General features: G+C 33.5%; 2 protein-coding genes across 4 annotated transcripts in view; one reads left to right on the top strand and one right to left on the bottom strand.

Moving 5' to 3' along the window:
- The window catches only part of LOC107614992 (MLO-like protein 1), a 4463-nt gene extending 3142 nt beyond the window's left edge, over positions 1–1321 (top strand). Inside the window, exons 10-13 of the mRNA XM_021111539.1 lie at positions 246–455; positions 588–655; positions 771–831; positions 991–1321. Of these exons, the coding sequence (XP_020967198.1) occupies positions 246–455; positions 588–655; positions 771–831; positions 991–1173 (522 nt within the window). The 3' untranslated portion in view covers positions 1174–1321. The remainder of the gene's footprint in view (positions 1–245; positions 456–587; positions 656–770; positions 832–990) is intronic.
- Positions 1902–10575, bottom strand: LOC107618592 (uric acid degradation bifunctional protein TTL). 3 transcript variants are annotated; one of them, XM_016320700.2, is made up of 6 exons: positions 10560–10575; positions 4923–5271; positions 4219–4276; positions 3721–3822; positions 2863–3019; positions 1902–2596 (listed from the first exon to the last, which is right to left on the bottom strand). In XM_016320700.2, exons 2-6 carry the CDS (start codon positions 5156–5158, stop codon positions 2139–2141), a joined length of 1011 nt encoding a protein of 336 aa, XP_016176186.1. In that variant the 5' UTR covers positions 5159–5271; positions 10560–10575; the 3' UTR covers positions 1902–2138. The 3 variants fall into 3 exon arrangements, with proteins under 3 accessions (XP_016176186.1, XP_016176187.1, XP_016176188.1); XM_016320701.2 differs by having other exon boundaries at positions 1902–2593; positions 10560–10574; XM_016320702.2 differs by having other exon boundaries at positions 1902–2557; positions 10560–10574.

The raw sequence follows: 19986 nt of genomic DNA, 5'->3' as shown, positions 1-19986 counted from the left end.
GTTTTAATAATTAATAATATATATTATTTTTAAATTTAAATACACGTTAAGAATAAGGATGAATATGTTGACACTTAAGTATCCAAAGAAGAATTTTTTATTTTTTATTAAAACACAGTTGTACATAAAAGACACACGAGTCAGACGATAAATATCATGTCTAAAATGTGCTCAACAGCACGGCAAATCAAAAAAGTATTCATACTTCATTAGATTTAACTTTTCTTTTTGTGTGTTGATTTCAGCTTCTACTTGCTGTTGGGACAAAGCTAGAGCATGTGATAATGGAATTAGCAAATGAAGTAGCTGAGAGGCATGTAGCCATTGAAGGCGAATTAGTTGTTCAACCATCAGATCATCATTTCTGGTTCAACCGTCCTCGCATTATTCTCTTCTTGATCCACTTTACCCTTTTCCAAAATGCTTTTGAGATTTCTTATTTCTTCTGGATCTTGGTAAGCTTATTAACTTCTACTATAAAAAACAAACTATAGAGTAAAACAAATTAAAGTTTTATAAAACATTAAATAATGTCTTCATTGTTACACTAAACATTTTATTCATTATTAGCGATTGCATTTTCTCAGGTAACTTATGGCATCCATTCCTGTATAATGGGACCAATTGGTTACATTATCCCACGGCTCATTATTGGGTAACTATGCCACTACAATTTCCTTTTATTATATTTTAATTAATTTGTATGCAATGTTAATTCAATCCTTCTCTTTAATATGTTCTTAAATCTCTTTGTGTTGCTGGGATTGTAGGTTATTTATTCAGTTACTTTGTACTTACAGCACACTACCACTCTATGCAATCGTTACACAGGTAAGTCTCATTTGCAATTATTTTTATACGAAGTTAATAGTTGAAAACGGTTAGATAATTTGACATTTTTTATTAACTGATCGTCTAAGAGTTTTCAACTATCTTCACATAAATACAAATGCATAGAAATTTCACTATATAATTTTTGTGACAATGTAGATGGGAACTCATTTTAAGAAGAACATATTTGAGGAACAATTGGAAAGACCTATTGTTTATTATGGGGGAGAAAAGGCAAAGAATAATGGAGCAAAAGCTGATGAAAGCCATGGTGAGCATGAAAGAAGGGCATCTTCACCTGAGGCCAATACCAATGTCCCCAAAGAAGACAAGTCTAATTGAGTTTCCAGTTGCTTTGTTAAGATCAACACAAATGCAGTGTTTGAAATGGATTAAAAAGTGAAGACCCAAAAAAAATTAACGGGATTAAAAAAATGACTAATCTTCAAATTAGTATTCATTTCTAATAACCGTCAATTTTAAATATCAAAATGACATGTAATTATATTTTTAATAATATCTATCTCTTAATTGTAATAATTAAGTAAACACGTATTACATATATTTGTTTATTTAAAGATTCCTTTATCTATTCATAAAATTTTAAGCATGACCTCTTAATGTGTATATTTTATTTTAAGAGAGGTTTTAAATATAAGTTAATCTTATCTTAAGATGTCATTTTAATTGGATGAGCACAATTCACAGAATCCTCCACGAGCATTTAGTAATTTCTCTGTAAATGAGAACTCAAATAAGAAAACCAAGTAAAAATGTTATACTCAGAACATTTCGTGACTCAATTATTAGCTTGAAAGTACTATCTATATTAATAAGATTCAACAAGCAAAGGCAAACACCAATAAGGCACTCATTTATATTTCTATATTTGGCACTTTTCACATGCTTTTTTTGGGTACACAAAACTTTGCTAATACTTAAAACACTTGAGGTAGACATAGAAATACTTGTATTCTTCCGAAATACACTTGATGCATATTAAAATCATGAGACTCAGATTGTTGGTAATTAAATTATGCTTATCAATAAACTATGAGTAAGCTGAAAAGTTAGAAAATTCAAAATGTTCCAAGATGCTGCTTCATCAGCTACACTTTATGATAAGAAGTGAATGAGTTGTGAATTATTTATGTGAATGATTGATTCCTGAGCCAAATTAATTGTGAATTTGAACTTACACACATTTTTAGTATTTTACATGACTTTTGAGTATTACAGATGTTCCTAAAACACGCATTGACCCACAAATGTAAGCAGCAATTACTGGTCAACCTTCCTATACTTTTCTAGCTTCCACGGTAAGTGCTGAATGAAAACGGGGAAAGCAATAAAGGAACATGAAAATGTTCCCTCTTCTGTGACTCTTGGATCTCAAACACAATGGATACATATGGAAAGAAGCCTCTTGGATTATACTTTCCTGTGTTGAAACTTATCCTGTATATCCCAGGAGTAACATTGTCAACTATGCTCATCAGTTGACCGCTGCGGCCATCTGAGTCCGTCTTCGATGACCCTTGAAACACCCAACCGCCATTGTCTGAGGTGCCAAATTCTGGGCGAGATTGAGCACCTCTCCACACCTCTAAGAGTACATCAATACCAGCAGCTGGACCACCTCGCGAAGTGTCCAACACGTGAGTGGTAATGGGCGGGCGGGTTCTAGCCGGAGCTTGGATTGATTTTCCTACTGGACTCTCCGAAGCTGCAGTCACATGCCCACCAATAATGCTTATACGATCTTCTAGCATTGGGAAAGTTTAAGAATCAAAATAGATCCAGGATTTCAGGAATGCTCAAATTATGAATTTTTTGATGCAAAACATTTGGAAAGACTACACATTGTGGCAACCATTAACACAATTGTAATTTCCCAAGGAAAAGTAAAGTATGAGCTATCCTCCAGCAAACAAAAATACCCAACTAATCCTCAGTCAGGTCGATCAGGGTAGTCAGTTATACAACCCGGATGTATAAAATTTTAACGAAACCATGACAATAAGGAAGTACCTTCTGCCTTTTTGGCAAACATGGTAGAATCTTTATCAGTTGTGGACGGGATGCTTTCTTTACTTGAAAAGAGCTTTGCAAGGCGTAGTTCTGTAATTTTCATTTGCTCCTCAGCTGCAATCTCGAATTCAACAATTGGCCTGTTTGTATAACGTCTCTGCACAACGTGACAACATATTGATTTAAAATTTAATTGCAAAGTGTTATATATCAGCATTTTCCATTTTTTATCACTCAAGTTTTCACTAGAGAAAGGTAAAAAAATATTTCAGGTCCCAATATAGACTACAAATTTAGTTAATGAATTATGCACAGATAATAGACAATGAGTGAAACCTCCAAGAAAGGAAGATTCTGGGTCCTAATGTCTTTCAAAACCTGGTGTTTTCCATTTTTAATCACTCAAGTTCCTTGATTAGTGAAAGGTATAAAATATTCAGACCCCAAAATAGATTAGGAATTTTTAATAATTGACTTCTGCACTGACAAAGTGACGATAGACAATAGAGGAGAGTGAAAGCCTGCAAGAAAGGAAGATTCCAGGTCCTAATGTCTCTCAAAACCTGGTAATATGAGAACCATGTCCAACCAAAAATAACGAGTTATCTACCAGTTATTTCAGATCCAAGAAAGGCACCCATTCTATCTCTTGAAACGGTTGATTTGAAAATAAATTCAGAAGAATCTTAAGCTCAACCTTCTAAAATAATTCATCATTTCCTTTTTTTATCTTCCATCAAGAAAAATAAGTAAATAACTAAACACATAGTCATGGACAGTGGCATTGGATGAACTAAACAATTAATTAAAAATAAAAACATGGATATACAAAACAGAGGATTTCAAATTCCAATGTACCTTCAGTTCAGCAAGTATCTCATCAGTGCTCCTCCCGGATGCACATATGAGAAATACAAACCCAAACTTTTCCCAGTACCGAACATTCCATTCAGATAGTTCCTACAAATTTCAAATTAAACACAGTTTAGAAGGCTAATCTTCATTTATAAACTCTAAAAACAACATTTGAAATCCCTCTCTAGCCTACCCCATCCAAAGCCCAATTTGTTTAATCGACATATGCTCCCTCGACAATAATAACAGCAATACCGAGCCAAGTGATGATGCAACTCCAAAATATGAAACATGCAAAATCAGAAGCCATACATAATAACTTTGTAACAAGTAAGAGAATACACCTCCCCAGAGACAGATTCTTTTACACGATTCAATACTCTTATTCGAAATAATCTAAAGTAACCTGACAGCAGAGATCTATAAGTTCTCTTATATTTCATAGTAGAGCATACAGAAACTAAATTGACTTTTCTTCACAAGAAGCAACAGCAAGCAAACCTGTAAGCTAGAACCAGTAGCAGTTGCAAGAGCAGTTGATTGTTCTCCTTTACTCCACCTACACAATTGTTTGGTGCAAAAATCATTACCATTAACACTTATTGAACTCAATGAAACAAAAACCGGAAGAATCACTCAACTGGCCGAATTAGTTTTATGAAATTATAAGCAACTACACAAACAATCACCAATCAAGAGGGAAAAAAAAATCCTAATTACAAGTATTCCTTTCTAGAGAAATCAGCATCACAGTGTCCTAGTGTCATATGAGAAAAAGTGCTTAAAATAATCACACATATCTTCCTCTTTTTTCCATTTCTCTGTTTTATCAAAATGCAAATGCTATATATTTTCTTATAGAATAGTTTTTTTGCTGAGGCATTACTCGGCATCTTTCATTTGATAGATTTACATTCCTTTGTGCTCATCCTATATATATTTGTAACGATTATGATGAAAAACACTGAACAAGAGAATTCATACACACAGTTTTAGTCTCTTCTTATCTTTTCCGCAATCTCTTCTTAGACCGTCTAAACATGTAGCAGAAATTAAACTCAAACTCTGAAGTAATTCACGGTAAAAAAAATGCGTAATCTTCGTGCATTCGAGTTCAATTTTAAAAGAGTCAACGCCAAAAAAAAACACAATAAAAAGAAAGAAAAAGAAAAGAGTGAAGTGGTGAGAGAGGAAAGAAAGCGAACTGAGCACTGGTTTGAGAGGCATGAGAGGGAGCGTGTTGTTGACCGATCTGAGGGTGAGCAGAGAAAGCTTGAAGCCAACCGTTAACATCAACGGTGTTGAACCAAACGTCTCTGGCAACAGAAATTGCGTGGTCCAGTGATGAGAAGGGAGAGGCGAAAGCCATGTGTTTGGCGAATGTGGTGCTTCCGCAGCATGATAGAAAATCCTTCTCTTCGAAACTCGCCGGCACCGCCATTCGACCTCTCTTCTTCACTCGGTTTTGTGAGATTCTGTTTGAGGATCTGCTGCGACTCAAGAGAGTGAGAGTCAGTCGGGGGAATATCACTAATAAACACAATAAAATCAATCTGCTGTAGAATAAATAAAGAATATATATAAAATAAATAAGCCTAAATAAAAGACTTTAATATTAGTATTTATTAATATAATATTCTCAATATAATAAAAATAGTTTATATATATCTATAACGTAATAGAGAGAGAAGTATTGGCAGTATGTAAGAAGAGTATTATATTAAAAAAGAGAGAAATATTTTATTGCTGTGTGCTATTATTCTTCAGATGCTTCTCTATTTATAGACGAAAGAGGATTTATATTTTCAAATTTTTTTAATGCATTCATCCTTGAGAACATAAGCCGCCTATAATAAATAGCATTCACATACTCATTCTTATCACAACCCTCTTCTTTGGATGGCCATTTAGGATTATACCCCGTTAAAACCTTACTAAAGAAAACCTAATGGAAAAAAACTTTAGTGAAGGAAAAAGAGTACGAAATCTTTTGTAATGGAACTGCCTCATTAAAAACCTTGTTAAGAAAAACCCAATGGGAAAAACCTGACTAAGGAAAAAAGAGTACAGTCTCTCCTTCTTGTCGACATCATTTAATATCTCGAAATCGGCACATCCCAATATGATGTACCAATCTTTCAAAGGAGGATTTTGGGAGTGACTTTGTAAATAAATCTGTCAGATTATCACTTGAGCAGATCTTTGATGTATCCACTTTTAAGTTGAGCAATGCATGCTGTATTATCTTCAAACAGGACAGTTGGAGCTATCTTCTGATCAATCAGTCCACATGATGACAGAATATATTGGATCAAACTTCTGAGCCAAAAACACTCGCGAATTGCTTCATGAATCGCTAGTATTTCAACAAGATTAGAGGAGGTTGTTGCTATCGTCTGTTTCGTGGACCTCCATGATATAACTGTACCACCATATGTGAACAGATATCCTGTTTGAGATCTCCCTTTGTGTGGATCAAATAAGTATCCTGCATCTGTATAGCCAACTAGTTATGGCTTGAATCCATATGGATAAAACAATTCCATATCAACCGTTCCATGAAGATAAACAAATATTTGTTTGATTCCATTCCAATGTCTTCTGGTTGGAGAGGAACTATATCTTGCTAGTAAATTCACAGCAAATGATATATCGGGTCGTGTATTATTAGCAAGATACATTAGCGCTCCAATGACACTAAAATATGGTACTTCAAGACCAAGGATATCTTCATTTGCTTCCTTAGGACGGAATTGATCTTTATTCACATCCAAAGATCTTACGATCATTGGGGTACTTAATGGATGTGACATATCTATATAAAATCTCTTCAAGATCTTTTCTGTGTATGTTATTTGATAAATGAAGATCCCATTTGTTATGTGCTCGATTTGCAGGCCGAGACAGAATTTAGTTTTTCCAAGATCTTTCATCTCAAACTCTTTTTTTAGAGCTTTTATAGTTGTTGGAATCTCTTCAAGAGTCCCAATGATATTTAAATCATCAACGTACACAGCAATTATAATAAATCCAGATGCATATTTCTGTATGAAAACACACGGGCAGATATCATCATTCTTGAATCCATTTTTGGCCAGATACTCAGTAATACTATTATACCACATTCGTCCAGATTACTTTAGACCATATAAAGATCTTTGCAATTTAACTGAGTATAACCTCTGCGAATATTCATGGGATGGTTTAGGCATCTTTAGTCCTTCAGGGACTTTCATATAGATATCCCGATCTAATGAGCCGTATAAGTAGGCTGTCACCACATCCATTAAATGCATATACAGTTTATGATATGCAGATAAACTGACCAAATAACGCAATGTTATCGCATCCACTACAGGGGAATACGTTTCTTCATAATCTATACCGGGCCTTTGTGAGAAACCTTGTGCCACAAGTCGGACTTTGTAGTGTACAACTTCATTTTTCTCATTTCGTTTTCTCATAAATACCCATTGGTATCCAACAAGTTTTACATCGTCTGGTGTACGGACTACAGATCCAAAGACTTCACGTTTTGCAAGTGAGTCTAGCTCAGCCTTCATGGCTTCTTTCCATTTTGGCCATTCATTTCTTTGTCGACATTCTTCGACTGATCTTGGCTCAAGATTCTTATTTTCATGCTTGATAGTTAATGCCACATTATATGCAAATACTTCATTAACAATTGTCTTATTTCGGTCCCATTTCTCTCCTATAAAGACATAATTTATCGAGATCTCGTCATTTTCATAATTTTTGGGTACCTGAACGTCTTCTGGAGTTAAAATTATATCAGAATTTTGGACAACTGCATGTGTCTTTACTATGTCTTTTTCAACAGGAATAGTATTTACCTCTTTTCTCTTTCGAGGATTTTTATCTTTGGAACTGACAGGCCTGCCACGCTTTTGGCGTGTATTTTCTTTGGTGGCAATTTGTCCAACTAGGACATCAATTCGAATTAGGACATTTTTCCGCTGGTATATAAGATTTGATTATCCTCTTTGTATCGGAAAATGCATTAGGCAATTCATTTGCTATTCTTTGCAAATGTTTAATCTTTTGAACTTCTAGTTCACATTGCCCTGATCGATGATCTAAATGCATCAACGATAATGCATTCCAATTAAGTTCCTTTTCAGGAAGTTTATTCTCTCCCCCTAATGTTGGAAATTTTGATTCATCAAAATGACAATCCGCAAATCGTGCTTTAAATACATCTCCAGTTTGTATCTCAAGATACCTCACTATAGAGGAAGAATCATATCCAACATATATCCCCAATTTTCTTTGGAGTCCCATTTTGGTGTGATTAGGTGGTGCAATGGGAACATATATTGCACACCCAAATATCCTTAAATGGGAAACATTTGGCTGCTGGCCAAAATCTAATTGCATAGGAGAGAACTGATGGTAACTCGTTGGCCTCAAATGAATAATTGCTGTGGCATGTAAAATAGCATTCTCCCAAACCGAGGTTGGGAGATTTGTTCTCATAAGTCAGGGTCTAGCAATTAATTGGAGACGTTTAATAAGTGATTCTGCTAACCCATTTTGTGTGTGAACATAAGCTACTAGATGTTCAACACTTATTCCATTAGCCATACAATAAGCATCAAAAGTTTGGGAAGAAAATTCGCCAGCATTATCAAGACGAATTGCTTTGATTGGAGTTTTTGGAAAATGTGCTTTTAATCGAATAATTTGAGCTAGTAATCTCGCAAACGCCAGGTTGCGAGAAGACAATAAGCACACATGTGACCATCTCAAAGATGCGTCTATTAGGACCATAAAATATCTAAAAGATCCACTTGGTGGATGAATAAGTCCATATATATCGCCTTGAATCCTTTCTAGGAATTCGGAGGGCTCAAATCCAATCTTTATTGGTAATGGCCTTAAAATTAACTTTCCTTGAGAACATGCAACACAACAAAATTCACTAGATTTAAGAATCTTCTGGTTCTTTAGTGAATGTCCATGGGAGTTTTCAATAATTCTCCACATCATGGTTGTTCCCGGATGACCCAATCGGTCGTGCCAAGTTATAAATTTATTTGGACTAGTAAACTTCTGGTTTACAGTGGCATGTGATTCAATTGTACTAATCTTGATATAATATAACCCAGATAAAAGTGAGGGTAATTTTTCTAATATAACTTTCATATTTGAATCATGAGTTAGTGATACATAAATACTCATGATTTTCCTCATTCATTGTCTCAACATGATATCCATTTCGACGAATATCTTTGAAACTCAATAAGTTCCTCAGAGACTTAGTAGACAATAGTGCATTATTTATTATGAATTTTGTTCCTCCGGGAAACAAAATTATAGCTCTCCCGAAACCTTCTATCACATTGCTCGAGCCAATAATAGTATTAACATATTCTTCTTTTGGCACAAGATGGGTAAAATATATATCACTTTTGAAAATAGTGTGCAAATTTGCACTATCCGCAAGGCAAATATCTTCACAATATGTCCTTGTCATTTTTCTTCAAAAACAAATAATAATAATAATAATAATAAAATGAGTAAAAGTACATGCACAGTATAATTATTCACATGAATACTTAATAAACACACATATTAAACTATTCCATCATTGATCAAATAGTCAATATTTCCTTCATGATCCTCAAAGAAATCAGATACATCATAATGAGTGGTGGAATTTTCAGCGCCATTTGAAACAAAATTTGTTTTCTTTTTTTTGTCATCTTTTTTCAAAGATACTTGATAAAGATCGACTAGGTGCTTTGGGGTACGACAGGTACGTGACCAATGGCCCTTTCCACCACAACGAAAATATTTATCCTCAATTGATTTATTTTGCTCATTGTTTCATTCTTTATCCCACTTCTTGTGAGATACTTTCTTCTGAATATAATTCTTCTTCCTTCCATTTTTCTTGTTACCAAAATCTTGCCATTTATCTCTTATGAAATAATGATTTGTTGTATTTACTTCAGGAAATGGGGCAGCGCCAGATGGGCACACTTCGTGATTCTTTAAAAGTAATTCATTGTTGCATTCAGCAACAAGAAGGCAAGAAATTAACTCAGAATATTTTTTAAACCCTTTTTCTCGATACTGCTGCTGCAGGAGCACATTCGAGGCATGGAAGGTTGAGAAAGTTTTCTCTAACATATCAGGTTTGAGGAAGTATCACAGTCTTTTGATGATTGTACCTTTCTTCAAGGTCTTTCTACAGATCTGCAGGATCTTTTAATGTGAAATATTAATTTTTCAATCATACGTCAAGATGACGATGAAGAAAAATCATGGCTTTGGCTTTATCCTTTTGGGATGTATTATTTTCAGCCTTAATAGAATCTCCAAGATCCATTGAATTAAGATGGATTTTAGCATCTAGTATCCATGATAAATAATTGTTTCCAGATATATCAAGAGCATTAAATTTAAGATGAGAGAACTTCGACATAATAAAATTTATTACTTGGAGTCTTCTAAAATTTGGTTAGAGTCTCGTGCTGATAACGTGTTGTAGAATAAATAAAGAATATATATAAAATAAATAAGCGTAAAGACTCTAATATTAGTATTCATCAATATAATATTCTCAATATAATAAAAATAGTTTATATATATATAACGTAAAAGAGAGAAGTATTGCCAGTATGTAAGAAGAGTTTTATATTAAAAGAAGGAGAGAAAAATGTTTTATTGCTGTGTGCTATTGTTCCTCAGATACTTCTCTATTTATAGGCGAAGGAGGATTTACATTTTTAAATTTCTTTAATGCATTCATCCTTGAGAACATGAGCCGCCCATAATAAATGGCATCCACATACTCATTCTTATCACAACAAATTGTTAAAATCACTAATCGGGTGATCTTATTCGGAACACCGCACTATGCCACGTTAAAGCCATTTTCCAAAAGGATTAAGGGCCGTTTGGATAGGTTCATAAGTTATTTTTTTAATTTTTAATTTATGAAAATGTATAGTATTAATGTTTGGTATAATTTTTAAGACTAAATTATAGCTTTTTAAAATGCTATTTTAGTGCTTATAGAAAAGTTAAAAAAATGACTTCTCTTATAATAAAAATCTTTTTATCACTCTTCTCTTAAAATAAGCACTTTTAAAATTAAAAAACCAAATACAAAATAACTTATTTATAAGTTACTTTTAATATAAGCATTTATTATTTAATCTATTTTTTCAAAAGTAACTTAATTAAGTTATTTACCCAATCTGGACCTATATTCCCAAAATGCTTATGAGATTGACGCAGTTGATATATTTGCATCATTAGTTATTTTTTTTAAATTTCATTTAAATAGTTAATAATTTTTTGTTTTATGAGCAATAAAATCATAAATTAGTAAAAAGTACTTTAAAATACTTTGAACAATATTATGTCAGAAGATTTTGAAGATAATCCAAGCAAAACAAGGTCCAAGATAAGCAAAAAGAAGATTAGAACACAAGTCACAATGCAAGTAAGGTTCTCAAACCGAATTAGTCATCGAACCGTTTTAACTATTAATTTATTAGTTTAGCTGGTTCAACCGTGGTTCTAATCGAAAAAATTGTTTTATAATAAACACCTGATTCTATAAAAATTCAATGAATAAAGCAACTAGTTCTAAATACTCTTCTACTGCATTTTTTTACCTTAAGGGGATCATAAACAACTATAAATAAACAAACTACAATGATATGCAATGCCAAAAATAGGCCAACGATGAAATAATAAAGGGTTTCTCTCTTCAATTCTATGTTCAAGCTTGTAGCAGACCAGAATCAACAGAGTAATATCGTTAAAATAGTCTTCCTTCTTAATTCTTATATACCTCAAAGAATTTCCTACAAAATGAAAATTGAACACAACACACAGCTTTAAAATAAAAACAAAACAACACTCTTAAATCAATCACCTCTTCCAAACACAGCCTTAAAACAAAACAGAACCACATTCAGAGTATGAGCATTGATCAAAAAATTGATTTCTAAAACAAAACAAAAACAGTAGAACAATGTTCAAAGTTTGAGCATTGATCACAAAAAATTAATTTCTGAAATAAAACCAAAACAGTTGAACAATGTTTAGAGTTTGAGCATTGGTCACAAAAAATTGATTTCTGAAACAAAACAAAAACAGCAAAACTAGCAGAACAACATTCAGAGTTTGAGCATTGATCACAAAAAAATTGATTTCTGGAACAAAACAATGAAAACATAATTTTTTTTCCTTTAGAAGAAGAAAACAATGAAAACATGAATTATATAATAAATCAATGATCACCAATATCCAACAATAATCTCAAAGACAATAATAAATACACAACAAAAATTTAGCAAATAAACAATAACAAGATCTAAGTAGAAAATCCAACAAATTAAATCGCAACCACAATTGTAATTTAACAAATTAAAACAATAGCAGTCCAACAATTTAGCAAATGATCAACTTAACAAGTTCAAGAACAGAAAATCACAACAAAAACAAAAAAAAATTAAAAATAATAGAAGAACAACAAAACAACAACACAAGAACAATTAGCAAATTAACAAGTTCACAATAACAGTTAAAATTTACCAAAAGAACACTGATGCAAGTGGAATTATCGTGCTAATATGTTTTCTGCAAAGATGCTATTTGTGCAGTTAAAATTTCCTAATTACTAAGATCCAATTATTCTACTTTCAAATTGTTTTACTCAAATTTTGTTAATGTTTAAAAGAAAATGTGGGTATCTTATGTCGCAATTGTATCATCAATAAGAATTAAAAAAGGATTGAAAGTAACAAATAAAACAAAAAAATGTAAGGTGCCGGAGGCAAAGTAAATTGCAGAAATTAAAACGAACGAGAAATTAAAGAGAAGATGAAAAAAGAAACATAAACGTAAAATAAGAACAAGTAAAAGTAGAGAAGAAATTTTATTAATAAAAACTGGAAAGAAACAAATTACAAGTGTTTGAGTTCAGAGGAATTACTTAAGATTTTCAATTTTACTCTGTGATGCCAAGGGGTTGAGAGCGTTTTGGGTTTCTAAGTGTTTTCTAAAAGAACTGAACTCCCTATAATGTGTTCCTAAAGCTCTATTTATAGACTAACCTAATGTCAGTTGACAGTTACCCTTTGTACACCATTTGCGAAAATTTTGAATTGCCCCGTAACTATTCCTGCACTTCTTACTTGATGTCAATTTCAAAAATCAAATAGATAACTAAATTGTCAAATGACCTAATTTAATTAAAATAAATATAAATATTATATATGGAGACATCACCATGTAACTAATTATTTCTTTTATAATTTTCTTATAAAAAATTATATTTTGTCTAATATAATGCCCCCAAAATTTTTCACAAGAATGATGTTTGAGCACATAAAAATAGTCGTACTCTTTCTCTTTTTCTTGTTATTTTATTTATTTAACCATTTATTTATTTATTTTTATTTTGAATAAACAAAAATAAAACCGTACAGTACGCTATTGTCTTGTAATACTTGTGGAGAGAGAATAGGTTAGTGTTTGAACGTCCAAAAAGCTTTTTTTTTAACTCTGAGTCTTTCATTCTTCCAAATTTCATGTACTATGGTGGGCCTCTTTTATTCCCAAGGGTTCGACTATACCTAGCTCTTCTAATATTCTAGGTAAGATTTCATTGCTAGCTTTATTTTTGTCTTTCTCTTTTCTATTGTTGATTTAGAGGAACCCTAGCCCCAAAAAAAATAGTATACAAAATATTCTTTGTATTATCTATGAGTACTAGAACCTTATTCTGAAGAGCATTCTCCTTGATTCTTTTACATTCTTTGAATCAAATTACGATTTGAATGTTGAACTCCTATTCTTATGTTGTTGTCTTTTTTTCTGTTTTCAAGTATGAAAAAGGGGACAGGAAAAAAGAAGAAGAATATTTCTGTCAATTTTGCTTTCAAAAACAGGATAAAAGAGATGGTTTATTTTCTTGGTGTTGATTCAGAGAAATCTTAATCCCAAAAATGGCATGCAAAATATCCCTTGTGTTATTCATAACTGAGTACTAGAATCTTACTCTGAAGAGCATTCTCCTTTTTTATTTTACATTCTTTGACTCAAATTACGATTTGATTGTTAACCCTATTCTTCAATTTTGCTATTTTGCTGTCTTTTTTTTCTATTTTCAAGTATAAAAGAAGAGGTAGAAGGGATAGAAGGGATAGTTCATTTTCTTGGTACAAATATGTCGAAATTTCATCCCTTTTATTTTTTTTTGGTAATATATTATTATATCTACAAATATAACCTGATGTTCCCTAACTGAAAATTGTGTGCTACCCCAGAACCTGTTTACGATGTGTTGAGGATCAAGGTCTTGAATTTCTTCAGTTTTGCTTTCCGCTGGGTCAACTGTCTTCTGATCCTCGATGTCTTACTGAAGGAGATGCTTTACCAGACTTCTTTGTGTATATATTTTCTAGCTTCTTTCTAACAATAATTGAGCTTGTTTTGGCCCCTTCACTAATATGATCTATTTAAATTTAACTAGACTTTTTTCAATGTAAGTAGAAACAATTGCTATCTTGTGGCCATATCAATTAGAAATAATTTAGCTTTTGCATCACTTTTGCCATTGGATTTTTTAATGAAGAATGCAATTCTAGGATCCCTAGCAATGCTCTGAAGCAACGTTACACAAATGCAATAGAAAATAAAGGGATTTGCTTAGATTATATACACATTCTCCTTTCTTTTAGCAATGATCAATATAGTAGATAATGAATTTTTCATATGTTTTATTTATGGACTTTTTTTATTACCTTTACAGCTTGTTTGTTAATCATTGACAACCTCGGCACCCAATACTTGGATTTTTTCAATCTGTATTTTTATGGCAAACTCAAGCCACCATCTGTCAACAAGTCCTCTTTCTTTATCTAAAGTGGCCATTTGTGATAAGTCTGTTGTCAAAAAGGGCAAAGATTTTGCTCCTGAACCAGAGGTTTCAAAATAAAAAATATGGAAATCTCAGGTGCTACTCCCTTTAACCATTGATGGTGTAGACTCAGCTTTCGTCGGCCCTATTATCTCTCCTAAAGTCGCAAACAAGATCAAAAAATTTTTTCCTGGTCACCCTCAAAGAAAATCTGTTGCTTTTCAAGACTCAATTCCTATTGGATACTTCGACTCCAACAACAGGCTATTCAGAAATCCCCCAAAGACTAACATTGAAGGTTACCATGCTTGGTTAGGTAGGGTTGAAACTAAGAAGATGACCTTGTGAAAAGAGATTGGGATATATGACCTAATTTAGCTTAGTAAAAACTCTTACACTGTTAATTCAGGACTAATGGGAGGTGCATTGTATTTCTAGAATGAGACTTCTCATACTTTTCACACCCCATATGGTATGATTACTCCTACTCTTCTGGATGTAGCTGCAATAACTGGCCTACCTCCCTTGGGAGAGGAAATTGTAACTACTACCCAGTCAATCACAGGAGTTGAGTATGTCATTGACATCTTTTCCACCACCTACCAGAGCTTCATTCTTAATAACAAAGGTTAGGATGGAGAACCTATTTCTGATAATGAGCATATAGCCTTTCTTCTCTATTGGTTGAGCGACGTAGTTTTCTGTGCCCAAAGTATTCAAGTTGAAGTCACTTATCTCCCATTGGCCATTATGTTAGCTGAAGGTAAGAGGCTGTGTTTAGCCAAATTGTTCCTAGCTCGACTATATCTCACTCTAGATTGGATCACAACCCTTATGAGGGAGAAGAAGAGAATCACTAATGTTGACGGTCCCGTTTGGTTTTTTCAATTGTGGCTGTCCGCTATTTTTGAATCTGAGCTACAACCACATTTGACCCAAAAAGGTCCTACAGATTCTGTGATTGCAGGACACCATCTGCTCAAGTTAGTTTTTCCTGATAAGTTAATGGCCTCACATGATAAGATGAAACACTTCTTCCGTGCTTTCTATTACTTGCCAGAAAAAGACCACAACATCAATCTGACTCCTTTTGCTAATTGTCAAACTGGTCCTGAATGGTTGACGCGATCTCCTACCCCAGTGAAGATTACACAAAAAGAAAGTATCAATATTTGGTCAGAGTTCTTGACTCTCCAATTACTTTTTGCTAGATTCCCAGGTGAAGATGACCTAAGAACAGCGGTCTATATGTCAAACGTTGTTTCTAGGAAATTTGGGTTAGCTCAGGCTATTCCGTCTTTTTACCATCTTCAGAAGTCACAATCTTTGCACGTCAAAGCTACTTCACTAGAACATCTGTTGCACATTCAGAAAGATAATGCTTCGCGGAGAAATAAATTTCACCTATTCCCTTTTAAACCTTGTCTGTTGACCACATATTCATTCTTCTTTTGGTGGAAAACTTATTACTCTTCCATTAAAATTGCTTTCAGTACCTGTTGTCAAAGGATGACCACTGCTCTCGTAATGCAACAAGTGAGGAGAGCATCAATTGTCAAAAAAGGTAATTAAAACTAAATCATTTGTCCATTTTGATTTCAAAAATTATGTTCCTCTCTGTGTTGTTGTTATTAATGTTATTTTCTTCATGTATAATGCCTTCTGAAAATGGCACTTGTTATTATTATTATTATTAATTTTTGTTACAAAGAAAAAAACCACCTCACTTGCTGCCAATCCTCCTTTGAGAAAGACTTATGATAGGCTTGTAGGAAAAAAGAAACCCAATTTTAATTACTCAAGTCGTCGGGTAAAGAGAAGACTTAAACTAATTGCAGTGTCAACATCTTCAAATAGTGATGACAAGGATGACACATCAAATGCATCCGATGGCAACCTTGACGAATTGGAGGTCTCTCAAAAAAATGAAGAGGAAAACGAGAGCAACTCGTCTAGTGATAAAGCAGTGAGTAAATCCTCTTCGAAAGATAATGATGTCGATGCCCTCAGCCTCAGTGGTCAACTTGCTTCTCAGGTATTTTCATATATTCTCACATCCTCCATATTAAAAATAGCATTATCTGGAAGAACTTTAAATGATGATGATGTCTCTCATGCTGATTTTTAATCTCATTAATTACCTTTGTCCTCATTTTACTTCTTGCATTAGGTCACTGCGGCTCCTACTATTTCTTTGATTGTGCCTAGCACTGAAAATCTGATGGTTGCCACACCTGACAAGCCTACACCTAAAGCTAATGCTAATAAGGTATGACATGTCATTTAGCCTGATCATTAGTATCTTTTTATTGTATTTTTTTAATATATGTTGACACCTTCTTTTGCATTTTTTTTAGCTTTAAAATTCTGAAATCTTACCGAGTTAGCGGTCAGGAAAAACAAATACCTTTTTTTTGCATTTTTTTAGCTTTAAAATTCTGAATGAAGTATATGCATGTAGTATGGATACACAGAAGGCTATAGTTGAATCTTGTTCGACCATTCAAAGTCACCTTCCAACAGAGCAACTCCATACTACACCTCCCACAACCAAGACTGCTGACAAATCCATCTTGCTCTATTGGCCCAATAACTCGGTGTCATTCTATCCAAACCTGTTTTGACACTTGCCACCGATCCGCACTTTAAGGCTCAGCTTTCTGATATTCTTCAAATTTTTTCAATTACACCACATCTTGAGACTATTGATCCTTTGTTGGCTCGCTTGCGAAAAAAGGTTTATGAGGACCTTTATGTCAAATTTTCGGATTCTCAAGCAGCTATCTCATTATATCAACAATCAGCTGAAGCTCTTTCTAAGTTGAAACAAGACACATCCTATTTTGAGATTGCCAAAATTACCCTGGCTGCCCATATTACAAAAGCTAAAAATCGGGCTCATGAGTTATCTAAAGAGATTCGAGACTTGGAACAATAGCTAACTGTCAAGAGAGAAGTAAAAAATAGGCTGGATGCTGCTTTGACAAAGGATGAGGGTCATTTGTCAAAGCAAGTAGCATGCTTGACAGTAACAATGTATCTTTACAGTCCCTTGAAGAGAAGATACTTTCCTCACATGAAGCTGCAAAAGAAGCCAGGAACTTCCAAACCGTTCTCCAAACTGAAGTTACTCGCTTGAAGGAGATCTTTGAAGCGTAGTCTTGTATTTCTTATGTGAACCTCTGTCATTTTAATATGTCCCTGCAATCTTCACTTTTTGAACTTTTAGAATTTTGTTTATTACTTGTTTTTGTATGCACTCTATCCTTATTTTGGAGGCTGGTCAACACTTGCTATTTTTGGGGAAGTTATTACATTACTTCACACTAAACCAATTATTAATATCACAGTGACCACTTTTGTATTTCATTTGGGATGACCTCCATATCTGTCCATGTCAGGTTGCACTGGTGCATGCCATCTTGTGTGCATTTGCTTCAAGTGCTGTCAAATTAAATCAAATGTGCATTTATTGACATGCCTCTAGCTTCATACAGGTTTATTCACTAAAATTTTAGTTTTATATGCTGGCATGTACTATACTGCACTCACAAAATGATAAGTTATTTTTTGTATTGACTCTTATTTTAAACTAATGCTTTGGACACATATTTGTCTCATAATCTTAATGCTTATGTTAGCTTTTACAAACTGAATTGCAAATATTAGTTAGCTCTTTATTTTTTCCTTTGACACTTCAATTGGATATTTTCGTATCCTTAAACATGTGGAGTGTTTATCTCATGCATGCCTGACCTATATATTTTTAAATATTTGTCATTTATTAAAGGAATTCTTCTTCCTGATCCGACTTCAATAATCTTATAGGCATTTCCAGAATAAATCTTGTCAACTATATAAGGTCCTTTCCCAAGTTGGAGACCACTTACTATAAGTTTTTGACTTTTTTAAAGGCAAAATTGTTTTCCACACTAAATCTCCAACTGCAAATATCTTTGCTTTAACACGGCGGTTGTATGATTTTGATATAATCTCTTTTTGTCGAATCACCTGCTCTAAAGCTCTCAACCTTACATCATCTAGTTCATTGAGCTCATCATACAAAGAATTCTAATAATCTACTACTGGTATCTCATCTTGTCTAGCCACCCTTATACTTTGCAGATTAATATCAATCGGCAACACCGCATCATGACCGTAAACTAACTTATACGGGGTGGTCCCAGTAAAACCTCTTGGAGAATTTCAGTAAGCCCAAAGAACTTGACTGAGAGTTTAGTGCCAATTTCTTGGCTGCCTTCCAATGTATTTTTTAATTAATGCAATCAAAATTTTATTCGCTACCTCCACTTGTCCATTGGCTTGGGCATAATACGGTGTAGAAGAAAGCATTTTTATATCCCTAGACTTGGCATATTCCATGAACTTTTTCCCAATAAATATGGTTCCTTGATAAGTAGTAATAGACTGAGGAATTCCAAATCTATGCACAATATGCTCCTCAATAAAATCAATTATTTCATTGTGAGTCACCTCCCTTAAAGGGATAGCCTCTACCCATTTAGAAAAATAATCAACACCAACCAAAATGAACTTATGACATTTAGAAGAAGGTGGGTGAATCTGACCGATCAGATCTAAAACCCAACCTCTAAACGGCCATGGCTTAACTATAACATGCAATTCTGAGGCTGGAATATGTTGAAGGCTTCCATGTTTTTGACATTCTTCACAGGACCTAGCATAATTTATACAATCTCTTTGAATAGTTGACCAATACAATCTTCTCCTGTTTATCACCCATTTTATTTTTTCCTATGACTGATGGGCACCACAAATTCCCTCGTGCACTTCAACAAGAGCTAAATACACTTCTTTTTCTCCCAAACATGTCAAGAGGTTTCCATCAACAGATTTCTTAAACAAGACATTATTCATTAGAACATAACTTTGAGCTCTATATTTAAGTTTTCTATCGACACTGAGACTTGGATTTTCTAGATATTCCACAATTGGTACTCTCCAATCTTAGGGGTCTAGTTTTTCTAATGACAACACTTCTCTTTCTCTCAAAGGTATAAATATGTCCTTTATCCTTACCAATTTTTCTAGTGTTGAAGGCTTGATCTTATATCTTGAAGCAATTTGAGCTAATTCATTTGCTTCTTGATTTAACTCCCTTGGAGCATGCCTTAAAATGACATTGTCAAACTCGCTCAACAACTTTGTAGCCACATTGAAATACTTTCTTAAATTTTCACTAATACACCTATACTCAAGTGATACTTGACGGACTACAAGCTGTGAATCTCCAAAAATTTCCACATTTTTAACTCCTCTTTCTAATAATAACTCCAGTCCCATTATTAACACTTCATACTCTGCCTCATTGTTGGAACATG

The sequence above is a fragment of the Arachis ipaensis genome, chromosome B09, assembly GCF_000816755.2.
Source record: "Arachis ipaensis cultivar K30076 chromosome B09, Araip1.1, whole genome shotgun sequence".
Classification (NCBI taxonomy): Eukaryota; Viridiplantae; Streptophyta; class Magnoliopsida; order Fabales; family Fabaceae; genus Arachis; species Arachis ipaensis.
The sequence above is the reverse complement of the archived record's forward strand: the minus strand, read 5'-3'. Positions and strand labels throughout refer to the sequence as shown.

Coding starts and splice junctions, on each gene's coding strand:
- LOC107618592 (XM_016320700.2), bottom strand. CDS start 5,158: ATGGCGGTGCCGGCGAGTTTCGAAGAGAAGGATTTTCTATCATGCTGC. Junction 4,277..4,922: donor GCCTCTCAAACCAGTGCTCA/GTTCGCTTTCTT, acceptor ACAATTGTGTAG/GTGGAGTAAAGGAGAACAAT. Junction 2,597..2,862: donor GTTTGCCAAAAAGGCAGAAG/GTACTTCCTTAT, acceptor TCCCAATGCTAG/AAGATCGTATAAGCATTATT.